Raw genomic sequence first — 13,666 nt, 5'->3', positions numbered from 1 at the left:
CAAGCTCTGATCTAAACTGTGTTCCAAATAACATAAGAGGAACCTGCAGGATCAGACCAATGACCCATCATAGTCCAGCATCCTGTTCTCACAGTAGACAATCAGATGCCCATGGGAAGGCCACAATCAGGACCTGAGTGCTACAGCACTCTCCTCTTCTGTGGTTTCCAGCAACTGGTATTCAGAAGCATATCGCCTCCGACTATGGAGGCAAAGCATAGCCATCATGGCTAGTAGCCATTGGCTGTCTTATTTTCCAGAGAGTCTTTAGGTTTAAGCTGGGATTCCTCCATAAGATCTGGAATGGTGGATGAGTTTCCCTTTCAAGGCAACTGGCCCAGCACTTGTGCAACTGTGCACAAAATATCAAATTCAGTCCTTGGCATCTCCAATTATAGTGGATATAAGCCCCACTAAATTCGATGGGATTTACTTCTGAGTAGACACATGTAGGATGCACTGCAATTGAGCTTGGGCCTGTTACAGCACAATCTACTCAGAAGTAAATCTGATAGTGAACTCAGTAGACCTTACTCCCAGGTAAGTGGGTTAAGGACCATAGCCTCTGTCTCCTAGTCATGGTTTTATTTATTTATTTGCCACCCCCCCTTTAAAGAAATTTTCCCAAGCACCTCTGGCAACATAAACAAGTATTAGCCTCAGTTATTATAAGGTTTTTAAGGCTTAGCTGGTTTTAAATAACATGATTCTGGTTTGGCTAGGTCTTTATTATGGCTAGTTTTATTTATTTGGTATAGGAAAATGATTTTTGAAGAGGTGGCTGTTATTTGGGTTTGGGAGTTTGGGTTTTGTACATGTTCATACTGTACAGAAGCTGCGTTATGAGGATATTTATTTGAAAACATTTCTAAATGGTTTAACATTTTAAAAATATCTAAGTGCTTTACATAAGTAACATAACAAAGTAACATAAAAGGTGGTGCCTGCTCTCTCTCTCTCTCTGTCTCAGTACAGTTACAATTAGGATGTTAATTTCCAGAGGGGAAACAGTGGTTAGGTCTGTTGCAGCAAAAGCAAGTATTTTGTGACACTGTAATGATGAACACAATCCCTATGTTGTATCCAGCATCAGTCCCACTCAGGATTGACCTACTGAAGTTAGTAGACACGGTTAACTTATGTCCTCTAACTTTAGTGGGTTTATTCAACATAGGATGCAGTTGGAATCAACCTCCAGGGTTCAGAACTCCTTATTCCCAGGAGAATGGGTTGCATTCAACTAAGTCCTACGAAGAGTAGACCTGCTGAAATTAATGGACCCACGTTAACCATAACCATTCATTTCAATGGCTTGCATCCAATGCTAGTCCTGCTTAGAGTAAACCCATTAAAGTTAATGAACATGACTAACTGCGAGATCACCTTGCCTCATATGTGCCCACTCAACCGTTTCGATCTGTGGAACTGGCACTGTGACAGGTGCCACATAACATGTGTTCTGCACTTGTAAGAATTTGGTGTTTCAGTGTGGCAGCCCCTACTCTTTGAAACTCCCTGCCTATTAACATCAGGCAGGCTCCTTCACTGTACATTTTTCAGTGCCTGCTTAAATCATTTCTGTTTAGGCAAGCTTATCCAGATGTAAATGTTGATGTGTTTCAATCTCTTTTTAATTTACTGTTTTGGCTTTTTAATGCTTTTAATTACTTGTTTTAACTGTTTATATTAATGTTTCTTGTAAACCACTTAGAGTTTGCTGTTTATAGTCAAGAGGTATGTAAATTTTGTTAAATAACCTAAGGTCATTAACGTCAGTGTATCTAACTCTGAGTAGGACTTAGTGGGATTACAACCCAGCGAGTTTACTCTGAGTAGGGCTGACATTAATCCAATGTTAGTCCTACTCAGAGTTTATGCATTGAAACGGTTAGATAGAACTAACTTGGGTAATTCATTTCAATGGATCCAGTCTGAGTCAAAGAAGTCAGGGGATCCCAGACTGTGGTTTGTAGAGCTTCATTCAGGTGGTTCACGGAGTGTGTATGGATTTGTGATTGAAGACGGAAGATGGTACAACCATTGCACTGAATATTTATACTGATTTTTAACTGTATTTTGTATTGCTTCCTTATTTTATATTTTATTGTATTACAGTTTGAATTATATGGAATGACAATGGTTCACAACAAGCACAAAAATGATTAAGAGGTCTGCCAAGACCCTAAGCAATTTCCATGTGGTTCTTGGGGGAAAATGTTTGGGAACCACTGACTTTAGTTATTGTATTTATTTATACAAGTGTTTCTATACCGTCCTCTTTGCTAAACATCAGGCTGGTGTAGCACAACAACAAAAATCATTTAAAAACAAGACAAAAGCAAATGTTTAAAATACTAGTTAGTCAGAAAACACTTTCAACAACTACCTAGATATAACCCAACGTTGTTTTAGAGTTGTAGCCTATCCTAAAGGAGCAGGTCCCCTTGAACAAAGCTGGGCTTACTTCAGAGTAAGTATGCCCAGGATTGTGCTGCTCATTTTTATGATGGGATATAAAGCAGGGATTCCCAAACTGTGGTCCACGGACCATGGGTTTGATTCAGGTGGTCCATGGCATATCTGTGGATTTGTGACTGAAGATGAGATTCCTTTCCGAACCTTTTGGGTCCCCAGATGTTGCTGGACTGCAGTTCCTACCATTCCTGACCATTGGCCATGCTGGCTGGGGCCAATGGGAGTTGTAGTCCAACAACATCTCAAAAGCAGAGAAAGGCTCATTGTATTTTATTGCTTTTGTTTCTTACATATTATATAAAAGCAGCCATGAAAATACAATGAAAAAACATACTGTATTTAGCCCAGAGCATTACAACTGTGGCAACAGGCAGACAAATCACTGATGGGTCCAACAAGACCCTTGGTCATTTTCGAGTGGCCCATAGGGATAAGAAAAAGCACCTTCAGCAGGCTCCGGCCTACTTTGTCTGTGATGCATACACACTATACATTTAAAGAGCATTATTTTCCTCAAAGAACCCCAGGAACTATAGTTTACCCTTCATAGAGCTACAATTGCCAGCACCTTTAACAAACTACAGTTCCCAGGATTCTTTGGAGATAATAATGTGCTTTAAATGTATGCTGTGTATGGTTAAGATCTCTCCCCCCCCCCTGGTCAAGTACAGGACAGCAGCAGACGATGAGCATGACAGGGGAAAAGCAGGGGGTGGGGGACAGAAAAGGAAAAAAGGAGGGGCTGGGCGAAAGGACAAAATAAAAAAAAAACCACATATATAGAAAAAAACTGTATGATATATATATCGGAGCTAAAATGATGAAACTGAGGTTATCATACTTTGGACACATAACAAGAAGACATGATTCACTAGACAAGACAATAATTTTGGGAAAAACAGGAGTAGAAAAAGAGGAAGGCCAAACAAGAGGTAGATTGATTCCATAAAGGAACTTACAAGATCTGAAGTTTATAACAGATGCTATTGAAGGTCACCAATTCATAGGGTGGCCATATGGCAAAATTGACTTGAAGGCACAACAACAGGATGGATGGATGGATGGATGGATGGGTGGGTGGGTGGATGGGTGGATGGATGGATGGATGGATGGATACTCAATTTTAAGCAAGAAGTCCTTGGTATTTTTGATATACCACGGGAGGTTTTGCACTGTTTTGCAAATTTAAGTCAACGTACAGAGAAATCCTTTCAGTAGCTGTGTTGTTACCCGAGACAATTAGGCGACCAGGATGGTTGGCTTTGTGGATTTTAGGCAGCGTGTAAAACCTTCCAGGGGTGGGATTTGGATTAACAAGGAGATCAGCACACACACGCACATATAATATACATACATACATACGCATATATATACACACACATATATACATATATATATAATAAAAATACATATATATACACACACATACATATAGGAAGAAATAAAAAAACCTCTCTTTCTGTATATACACATATACACACACAGAGGAAGAAATTAAAAAGCCATCCATATATACACACACATAGACTGCCGCCCTGGGCTCCTGGTGGGAGGAAGGGCGGGACATAAACGTAATACAGGAATAAAGAAAGAAAGACGTGCGTGCGCGCGTGCGACAGCGGCCCGCTGAGGGCGCGACTTGTGCTCGCGGGCCGCCTTTCCCGCCCATTGCACAAAGGGGGCAGCCGGCTCGCTTCGGCCCGTCGGCATGGCCGGCGCAGAGCGCGTGGCGGCCGGCGGCCGAGGAGGGAAACTCAGCCTCAAGCGCAAGAGGCAGCCGGAGCTGCCGGCGGCAGACGACCTTCTTCCTCCTCCTCCTCCTCCTCGCCGGCCCCAGTGAGTCCGGGGAGGGAAGGGCAAGATTCGTCCAGGCACCGTGTGGGAATGGGGGGGAGGGGGGGTCTCTGCATGAGTGCCCGAGTCTACCAGCGTAGGCTGTGCGCGTCCCTGCAGGCGTGTGCGCAGAGCTTGGCCAAGTTCCTTTTTGGAACGCCAACTCCCATCAGCCCATTCGAGGGGTCATGCTGGCTGGGGCTGATGGGAGTTGTCGTTCCAGAAAGGAACTTGGCCAAGCTCTGCTGTGCGCGGATGAGCGCCTGGGGGAAGGCTGCTGTCGAAATGCTCGTCTGTGTGCAGAAGGGGAGGGGTGCGTGTGCGAGATGGCGAAAGGGCCTCTGCACCAAGTGCAGAAGTCTGCCAGCAGAGGCCGTATGAGTGCCTGCCTGCGCGCGCGCGTGTTTGCAGGTGGATGAGCGCCTATATGAACGCACGGGTGTGAGTGAGATGGTCGGTGCATGAGGCTGCGCCAGCGCCTGCGCGAGGGAGAGCGTGCATGCGCTTGCATGGGTAGGTGGATGAGAGTCTGAACAGAAGCCTCTAAAAATGAATGAACGTGTGAGAGATTGCATACACACCATACCTTTAAAGCGAATTCTCCCCCCCTTCCCAAGAATCCTGGGAATTTTATGAGATTCTCAAAGGGCTCCATGACCCAATCAAGATGTATGTGTGCATACATGGGGGGGGGGTAGGTGGATGAGAGTCAGTGGCAGTCTCTCTGAATGCATGTGTGTAGAAGAGGGAGGGTGTGTGTGCGCGCGCAAGAGGTGCAATGCTTCAGGGTTCTGTAATTAGGATGAAAGGGCTGTTTGACAATCACACTGGAGTCTATGAGAGTCGGTTGAATATAACATTTTTTAAAATCTTCTAATAGGCTCCTGCCGGGAGAAGGGGCAGGATATACATTCAATAAATAAATAGTCAAAAAATCCACCGGTTAACACAAGACCAATTTATTAACAAATTACTACAACAAATACTCAAAACAAAAACTCTCTAAAACAGTCTACAAGGGTTGGCTGTGTGGGGTGTGTAGGTGGAAGAGTCAGAAGAGGTCTCTATGAATGCATGTGTGTATGACAGAGGAAGGGGTGTGCGTATGTCTTAGAGCAGGGGTAGCCAAGACGCTGCTGTCCAGCTTTTATTAGACAATAAGTCCCATCAACCCCAGCCAGCATGGCCAATGGTCAGGGATGATGGGACCTGTAGTCCAGTAATATCTGAAGGGCACCATCTTGGTTATCCCTGTGTTAAAGAGGTGCAATGCCTTAGGCTTCTATAAATTAGGATTGAGAGAGTCAAGACTGGCAATCACTTGAGTCTGATAAACTTTAACATTGATTTCACAATAAAATAATTTACTGACATAAGTAGTGTAGATTTTCATTTATGTTGACAGTACTATAGCAGCAGCCTATATCTGCATCCTGTTTCACATTTAGACTGCAGGGCCTGTTGTATGTACACAGTGGGCTGAGTTAGCATGTACCAATACGTAATTAGTGCATTTATAGCCTAGTTCACTCTTGCAAGCCTGGAGTTTTGTAGTCTGGGTCATATTAAAAAGGAGTCTGCTGCTGGCCTTGCACACTTGTTTCATTGTGCAGTGACCAATATTGCCCCACAAATGTAGGATTCTCAAGAGTTCCACTTGAAGTTTGCAAGTAGCTTGAGCTGCGTTGAGTTGGTTCTTACAAATTGAACAGCAGAGGAATTAGATGCTACTTGGAGTTTTTTTGTTGTGTCGTACATTTCCCAGCAGCTGTTGCTGGTTTGATGAACAAGGCTTAAGCGACGCTGAAAGCACATGGATGACGTTACTCAGGTCTGTGGACCCACATCTGAATCGCTCAAGTTTAGAAAAAGAAGTCAACCTTCCAGAGTTTCTTACAAAGGTAAAAGGTTCTAGACTCTTAATGCCCATTAATATACCATCTGAAGGTCAAAATAGAAGTCGTCTTCATTCACTTCAGGGAGAGCAACGTTCAATAATGTAAGACTTAATGCTGACTAACTTTGAAGGGTAATGGGTTTGATAAGATGTTAGAGAGGTTTCCCCCTTCTCATAATTTGTTCTCTTCAACTCCTTCAAGAATGGAAATGTAATTATGCAATGTGAGGAGGTCTGTTCTGTTGACGCTGGTTGTGATAAACTGAACCTGTATTTGCCATTATTTTAAAGGATTGGCCAATCCCTGTTTTTAAAGAACTGTTTTGGTGATGTTGATGTCTTGAATAGAGGTTTAGACAGGCGAAAGCAAATATAAGGACCTAAGAGTCCTGATAGATCAAACCATTAGTCCAGTACTCTGTTCTTACAGCAGCCAACCAGATGACCATGGGAAGTCTACAAGGAGGGCCTGAGTGCAACAGCAACTCTTCCCCCCACGGTTTCCAGCAAATGGTATTCAGAGTCATACTGCCTCCAACAGTGGAGGTGGAACACGCCTTCTCCTCTGTGTGTTTGTTAGCTCCTCTTTGAAAGCCATCCAGGTTAGCTCTTATGCAAAGGAATCCCATGGTTTAACTATGCACTGCTTGTTCTGAAAATCTTCCAAACAATTCAGCTTCCATACATTCTTCAATGTGGAGAAAACTAGTACTTAAACTGTGAGTCAATTTGAAGTATCCTGCATGTAAGTCCCTGCCCTCACACTTTGTTAAGGCTTGTTCTTGAGCATGATTGCGGAGGCATCAACAAAACCTGCCTGAAAGGGCAACTTCTTGCATTTAGCCCTGATCTTCAGGAGGATAAAATTGGACAAGAGGCTGTAGCTCAAGCTTCATCATAATTTTATTGGTACCCTGCTTTTCCTTCCAGAAGGAAGACCAAAGTGGCAAACACCATATAAAAAAATATATAGGAGCAAAAAGGTAAATATGAAACGTTATTTGACAATTCAGTTAAGCAACACAAAATCCATTAAAACATATAGCCGGTGGATAATAAAATAACTCTTGGCCACAAGCTCATCCGTCCCCTCCAGCAGCCAAAACACAAAGCCATTTAGGTGTAATGAAAAGTAGCCACAACCTATTAATATAGCAATAGTGCAGCATTACAAATAGGCCTCCATACCCCTAAGGACCTCATGTCAGCTTGCTCTTTCACTGCCAGAAGTGGAAAAGGAGGAGATAACCTACATTGTCTCATGCCAAAGATACATGCCTCCAGCAGCAGCTTTCTTTTTGTAAGTCCAGATGCTTGCAAGACACTGATGATACACCTCCTCCAGGTTCCTCCTCTTAGCCATTCGCCTGGCTTGACATCAACTGGTGTCCTCAGATGTAGTAAGTCAGATGGGGGCAGATGACTGTCCTTTGGTTTTCTTTGAAGGAGGATGCTCATTAATGTAGAATTCCGTTCATATAAAAGCAGTTGTTACATAAAGCCACTTTCCTCTAAAAAAAAAATGACATTTTTGTAATTTGTCCTGTTTTTTCATGTCCAGCATTTAAGCCATATTCTTTGTCCAAATCTACTAGCATAACACTCCTTCCACAAGCTAATATTTATAGGGATTAGTTTCTAGAGTAGTGGCTTGTATTTATTTTTGATATTCTGCACTCCTGTTACACATAGGGTTGTGTCAATCTAAAAGTAGACCCACTGACATTAATGAAGCCAAGTTACTCAGTGGGTCTAAGTAGGGCAAATGTTGGCTGTAACCTATAGACTTTCCTCCAAGAATCAGTTTACTCTTTTGCAAAAACTAACTGATTTCTGCTGTGTACAGAATGGCATAGCTAGTAGATGACAGTATATACCACACTGGAAGATAAGCAGGTCAATTAACCCCTGATATTGTGGTTGACATTGTCAGGTTCGGTAATAGTTTTGCCTGGGATATGGGAACAAAGTTGGTGTCCAAGTAATTTGTTCAAAGCCATTCAACAAACAACATGCAGTACTTGGGAAGCTATTTGAATATTTACTTCCCACATGCATATCCGGCACTCCGGTTCCTATATCATACTGGCTTATCTAGCACTGTCTTCTTTTCTATACTCTTTTCAGTCTACACACTTAGAAGTACTTAAGTTTGTCTGTGTTACAGAGCTCTCAAACTGCAAGTCCTCAGCCAAACCCAGAAACATTTAACATTGGAGTGAAACAGTTTCAGTGGGCTCCATTTCCACTTTACCATGCAAACAAGTTGAGAAGTCTAAAACACTCTGAAAATGGAACTGTTGCTTTAACCGAAACAGACTATGATGCAGGTGGACAGCTCAGTGTCATTCCCTCTGTTCTCCTGGAGCAATCCCCCCTTCCAGCCAATATGAATACTGCTGAGGAAATGGGAATTAGACACAGCATAAAACATTCCACTGAACGGGAAGGTAGAGACATGAACGAAATGCATCCATGTTCATCTCAACAGAAATCATCAACAGCTGCAGAGAACCATCCAAAAAAGTCTGAGTTCCAAAAACTACAGAAAGGAACTGCTAGACAGAGTGAAGGAAAAAGTGAAAAGGGAAGATTAAGAAATAATGATACTTTGTTTAATGAAGCCACATTGACGTTACCTGCACAGGAGTGTCCTGCTAGTTTCAGTATCAGTGATGAAGAAAAAACAGAAAATCATAGGGAGGAAATCTTAAGTCTCCGCCAGTGTCCTATGTGTCAGATCCACATTACAGGAACGTAAGTATCAGTTACCGTAATACTCAAATTCATTTTTTAGTTAAGCAGGAAGTCCACAACAGACACACAAAACCAAAGAGCAACATCCAAATGGAATAAGTGTGTGTGTGTGTGTGTGTGTGTGTATGTAAGCAATGGCTGCACAAAAAAATGCGTTGGCTCCTCTTGTCAAATGGAGACGACAAGAAGAAATTATATGCGTAAATGGCACTTGGGAGATTTCCACTGACAAAGACGAAGCTGAAACATGTTGATAATTTTTTGTATATAGTATTGGGAAACTGTAACATGTTTTTAGTGTGCTTATTTGCATGGTAGTTCCCCCAAAATCCAGATATATCACCTCCCATATACATCTGCTTGGGGTTCAGACCTGCAGGGGAGAGGCTATGTTGACAGTTCTGCTACCCTGTGAAGTTCGTAATTTGTAAGGGAGGGGTCTTCTGTTGTGGCTCCTAGGTTGTGGAACGCCCCCTCCTCTTGAGATGCATTTTGGCTGTGTAATTGTATACACTGTGTTGGTGGGCCGAGACTTTGCATATGCCTTTGGGAGGGAGGAGTGGGAAGATGTGTTCTGAGTCTCCCTTCCTTTGCAGTCCTTTGCTTGCTGTTTGATACAGTCTTATTGATAGTCTAATGTTATATACTACGTGGCTTAGTTGTTTGAAGCTGTGTGTTAACCTGCCTTGAGACGGCATGATGAGGGGCAAGCTATAAATGAATACGAACAAATCTTCTCATCTGATCACCTCTGCTTTCTGATTTGCAGGTGGTCAAAACTGGACCTTGATAGTCATCTTGCTAAATGTTTGTCTGAAAGCGCAGAAGATGTAATTTGGTAACTAAGAAGAACAAATAAATTACTGGAGAACAGCCAACACTGACTAGTAGTCAAGAAATTTGCAGCAGTCTACCACGTAGCATGAAAGCCAAAAAGGAGGTCAAGCGCCATGTATTTTGTTTTGCTTTATATCCTGCTATCAGGTCTATACTGCTGATGGCTGTGGGCACATCAGTGAAGTCTGGATGTACATTTGATTACACAATGGCTTATGTTTCTAGTAAAAGCAGTACTGTATGACTAAGGGACATATTATGATGTCCCATTCACTGTACAGAATTATCTGCTTCAGTGGGTTTGGGGGATAGGGCTTGTTGAAAATTAAATAGCCAGCCAGACACAGTGCACTTTAAATTGTCATAAAAAGCTTTCAATAAAAAGATAGCTGGACATTCTCCTCTGCTGTCATTTCCATGTGTTTATTCAGAGTGCTCACTAATGCTTTTGTAAGATATTCACTCAATTTAATGTATAGTTCCACAAATACTTTAGCAAATGGAGCACAAGTGCACTAAGACCTGGTACATGATACAGACTGAAGCTGTTATAACCCTTACAACAAGTATAACACTGATCTTTACCAGCACAGGTCAGTAAAAGGAGTTTTAACATTAAGTAACAGAGTCTAAAATATAAGGTGTGTTTTTGTCACAATAGTTCCTTCGGAACAGTAAATTCTGTTTAGGGTACAAAGGTATCAAATGCTGAAGTTGTTTTGGCACATGAAACATGTGGAACGTCTGAGTAAATATAAGTAAAAAAATGCTAAGTTAATCTCTTTAGACAAAGCAAATCATATAATTTTTTCTTAGTGAAACAATTAGTCTAAACTTTTTCATTAAAGTCTTTAATAGATGTGCAAGAATATAAATGATCTTAGCTGTTTACGGGTTAGTATACCATCTTTTGCACAAATAAAACTGGCCAAAGATCTCAACTAGTTAATTATACAAAACTACAAGAACATATTTACTGTTTTACAATCATTAAATTAGCTAGAGTGTTTTCATTTACATTTCATTTACATACTAAGACAATTATATCATTACCAGATCCATTTGCAATATATTAGGATTTTTTAAACCACACATTTAATTACATCCTTCATTTTTTCTTTAATTTATAAAACAAGTACTTTATATAAAAAATTTCCCCTTCATCATGAACAGAACATTAGTCATAGACTTGCGCGTGAGCAACTGACTTGTAACCAGCAACTTATTTGGCAATACAGCAACATTGTAAATGTCTTCAATTGTAAATAAATCAAGGACTTGTTTTTGTCTTGAGCAAGTGTGTGTATCCTCCCTACTCACCCTACTCTAATGTTCTGATATCACAGAAGTTCAGGGCAAAGAACCCTCAGTGTTTTGCCTAACCCCTTTTGCACCAGAACCAGACATCCGTAGGTCATTTCACCATGCAATACCAGCTGCTCAGTTGTAAATCCCAAGATACAGAGACACAAACGTTTAGGGTACACTGAGAATCCAAGATACAGAGACACAAACCAGTCAGGGTTCACCGAGAAGAAGAAGAAATGGCATTCAAAACTTTTTCATGATCCAATTAAAAAGAAAGCAGGATTCTCTCTTAGCTAGGTATGACTTGGTTATCTAAATCCCAAGCGTTCGAGGAAAGTACGTCTAACTGAATGACTTAGTGCTGCTTAGAACAGATGTTGCTTAATACAAAAAAAAGATACAGTCCAGAGAGCAACCTTCAACAACTCTGGATGGGGCTAATAGAATTGAATTATCACAGATGTGCATTCATTCAGTGGCCAAGGTAAGGGACATACAAAATATAGTTTTAACTGATGGTTCTTTGAAAGATTTTTTTTCAAATACCATGATTTGGCAGTCTTATCCTAGCACCTCATGGACTTGAATGCAACTGAGATGTCATGTTCAGCACCTAATGTAATGCTGTACCCTGAGAAACCTATACAATAAAATAATGTGAAAATGGCTGCAAGTCACCTTGCATTTCATACCAAATTGGGTGAGATACCATGGCACACAGGGTTTCTCTCCTTCCTACTGATTTTCCTTCCCCAGAACTGCAAGCTAGTCAATTGAGTTGTAACAAAGACCTACTTTAAAAAATGAAATATGGCCTCTTGGTGTCACCCATAAAGAAGCCAATAATTTTGAATGGTTTTAGACAGCAATGTGCACGTTTGTCCTCAAATGAACTGACACATTTTTATTCCCGAAGCTGACAAACAATTAACCTGATGCAACATCCCCCCCATTTTCAAAAGAGGAAATATGGACATATATTATAGTCATACAATATTTATACATTTTCTCCATCACTATATTACTGCTTTGAGTGTTGTGTTTACTAAGCATCCTCCTGTAGAACTAGTCAATGATAGGACACTGAACATTTCAAAGCAGACAGGTTTTAAGTAGGAGGTGTGCTTTATCAGAAAAAAAATGCAATATGTTGATGGATATCCTAGATTTTTTTTTTAACTTTAAGGCTATGATCTATTACACTTCCATTGTTCCTTTTGAATATTGCATTGATAAAAATATTATTCAAAAATCTGGTATACAACACAAGACATTGTAGGCACTGCTCAAGTATTTTCAGAAATCCACCATGTGCAAATTTAAATTGCCTAATGAGATTTTGGAAATTTTTGTTTTCTCCCACATTAAGCGTAATCCAGATATTTTAATTGATTCTAATTTGGAATTGTTATTGCTGAGACCTATGTCTCATTTAAAAGTTCTGTGAAGATACAAGTTAATATTACATAGCAGCTGTTAATTGTATGTTCCATGTGTAAAATACTACTTTTTTTAAAAAAAAACCAGAACTTATCAGGGTTTATCCAGTGTTCCAAATACAGAATATTTTTATGTTGTTTATCCAGTTAGGCACTTAATATTGTACCCAAACTTGTTTAATTGCTAATAAAACACAACTCCTTATTATTTCATATATGTATTATATATACATATATATATATATACATATATATATATATATATATAAATATATAAAACAGACATTTAAGATAGGTACCACTTGTGAAAAAGGCATCTAAAGTAAGCTTCAACACCACTAACAATTTTATTCTTCAGATGTTACACTGTTCTAGTAGCTCATTGCATGAAAATGTCCATCAAAAATGTGCATCTTTGAAAGTGGTTTGGAATCTCTCTCTTCCAAGGATGCAATCAACTATTGATCCTTGATAAAGCAGGCACGAAATGCAGATTTCTTTGTGAAGCCAGCTCTGTCAGTGTCCCAAACTTCTTTTTTTAAAAAATAGAGGAAGACACCTACTAAACTCATGTTTGTTTGTTTTCAGCAGCAATTATCATTGGTCTCCACTCAGAACCTTACCGTTTACCCCAGCCTTACATGCATATACTGTTGTTAAGGATTAATGTCAAAGTTCATTCACATTATTTGTCCTCTGTGTCGATGCCATTCTCTCATACCGTTTCCTCAGTTGACAGCAACAATGGATTAATATATTCAAATCCTTCAAACTCCGACTGGTCTATTCTTTTTATTACATCTCTGAAAATGGAACACACACACACGTCACAATCATCTCCTGTTTACAACCATCTTGGTGTTTTTGTAAGATGCATGATTCTATCTCTAAATGGCCATAAGCACAGCCATATTGATGGGTTATGCACATGTGCAGAGATACTACAGAAATATCTAGAGCTATAGCCAGAGGAATTAGTGCTTACCCCTCCTAGAAAAGGAGATACCCATGACTAAAGGGATGCTTACCCCTCCTAGAAAATAATCTACCACGACTGAAATAAACATATTCACTCTGAGGGGTGGCTAATCTTTGGCCCTCCATAAGTTGCTAGACTTCC

The 13,666-nt window shown here is 40.5% G+C and overlaps 2 protein-coding genes across 4 annotated transcripts in view; one reads left to right on the top strand and one right to left on the bottom strand.

Moving 5' to 3' along the window:
• Nucleotides 1-4,064: 4,064 nt before the first annotated feature.
• FAAP20 (FA core complex associated protein 20) lies at nt 4,065-10,198 on the top strand. 2 transcript variants are annotated; one of them, XM_061600664.1, is made up of 4 exons: nt 4,065-4,311; nt 6,077-6,209; nt 8,373-8,962; nt 9,732-10,198. In XM_061600664.1, exons 1-4 carry the CDS (start codon nt 4,184-4,186, stop codon nt 9,802-9,804), a joined length of 924 nt encoding a protein of 307 aa, XP_061456648.1. In that variant the 5' UTR covers nt 4,065-4,183; the 3' UTR covers nt 9,805-10,198. The 2 variants fall into 2 exon arrangements, with proteins under 2 accessions (XP_061456648.1, XP_061456647.1); XM_061600663.1 differs by having other exon boundaries at nt 6,074-6,209.
• Nucleotides 10,199-10,634: 436 nt separating this feature from the next.
• Nucleotides 10,635-13,666, bottom strand: part of PRKCZ (protein kinase C zeta) — an 84,541-nt gene continuing 81,509 nt past the window's right edge. For both annotated transcript variants that reach the window (XM_061600661.1, XM_061600660.1), the window contains exon 19: nt 10,635-13,349. In XM_061600661.1, coding sequence (XP_061456645.1) covers nt 13,262-13,349 — 88 coding nt within the window. In that variant the 3' untranslated portion in view covers nt 10,635-13,261. The remainder of the gene's footprint in view (nt 13,350-13,666) is intronic.

Source organism: Rhineura floridana, chromosome 18 (genome assembly GCF_030035675.1).
Source record: "Rhineura floridana isolate rRhiFlo1 chromosome 18, rRhiFlo1.hap2, whole genome shotgun sequence".
Classification (NCBI taxonomy): domain Eukaryota; kingdom Metazoa; phylum Chordata; class Lepidosauria; order Squamata; family Rhineuridae; genus Rhineura; species Rhineura floridana.
Note: the sequence above shows the minus strand (reverse complement) of the source record. Positions and strands in the feature narration are given on the sequence as shown.

Excerpts from the sequence above, each read along its gene's own strand:
- FAAP20 (XM_061600663.1), top strand. The coding sequence starts at position 4,184 with ATGGCCGGCGCAGAGCGCGTGGCGGCCGGCGGCCGAGGAGGGAAACTC. Across the intron at positions 4,312-6,073 it reads CCTCCTCCTCGCCGGCCCCA|CAGCTGTTGCTGGTTTGATG; the intron begins GTGAGTCCGGGG and ends TACATTTCCCAG. Across the intron at positions 6,210-8,372 it reads TTCCAGAGTTTCTTACAAAG|AGCTCTCAAACTGCAAGTCC; the intron begins GTAAAAGGTTCT and ends TCTGTGTTACAG.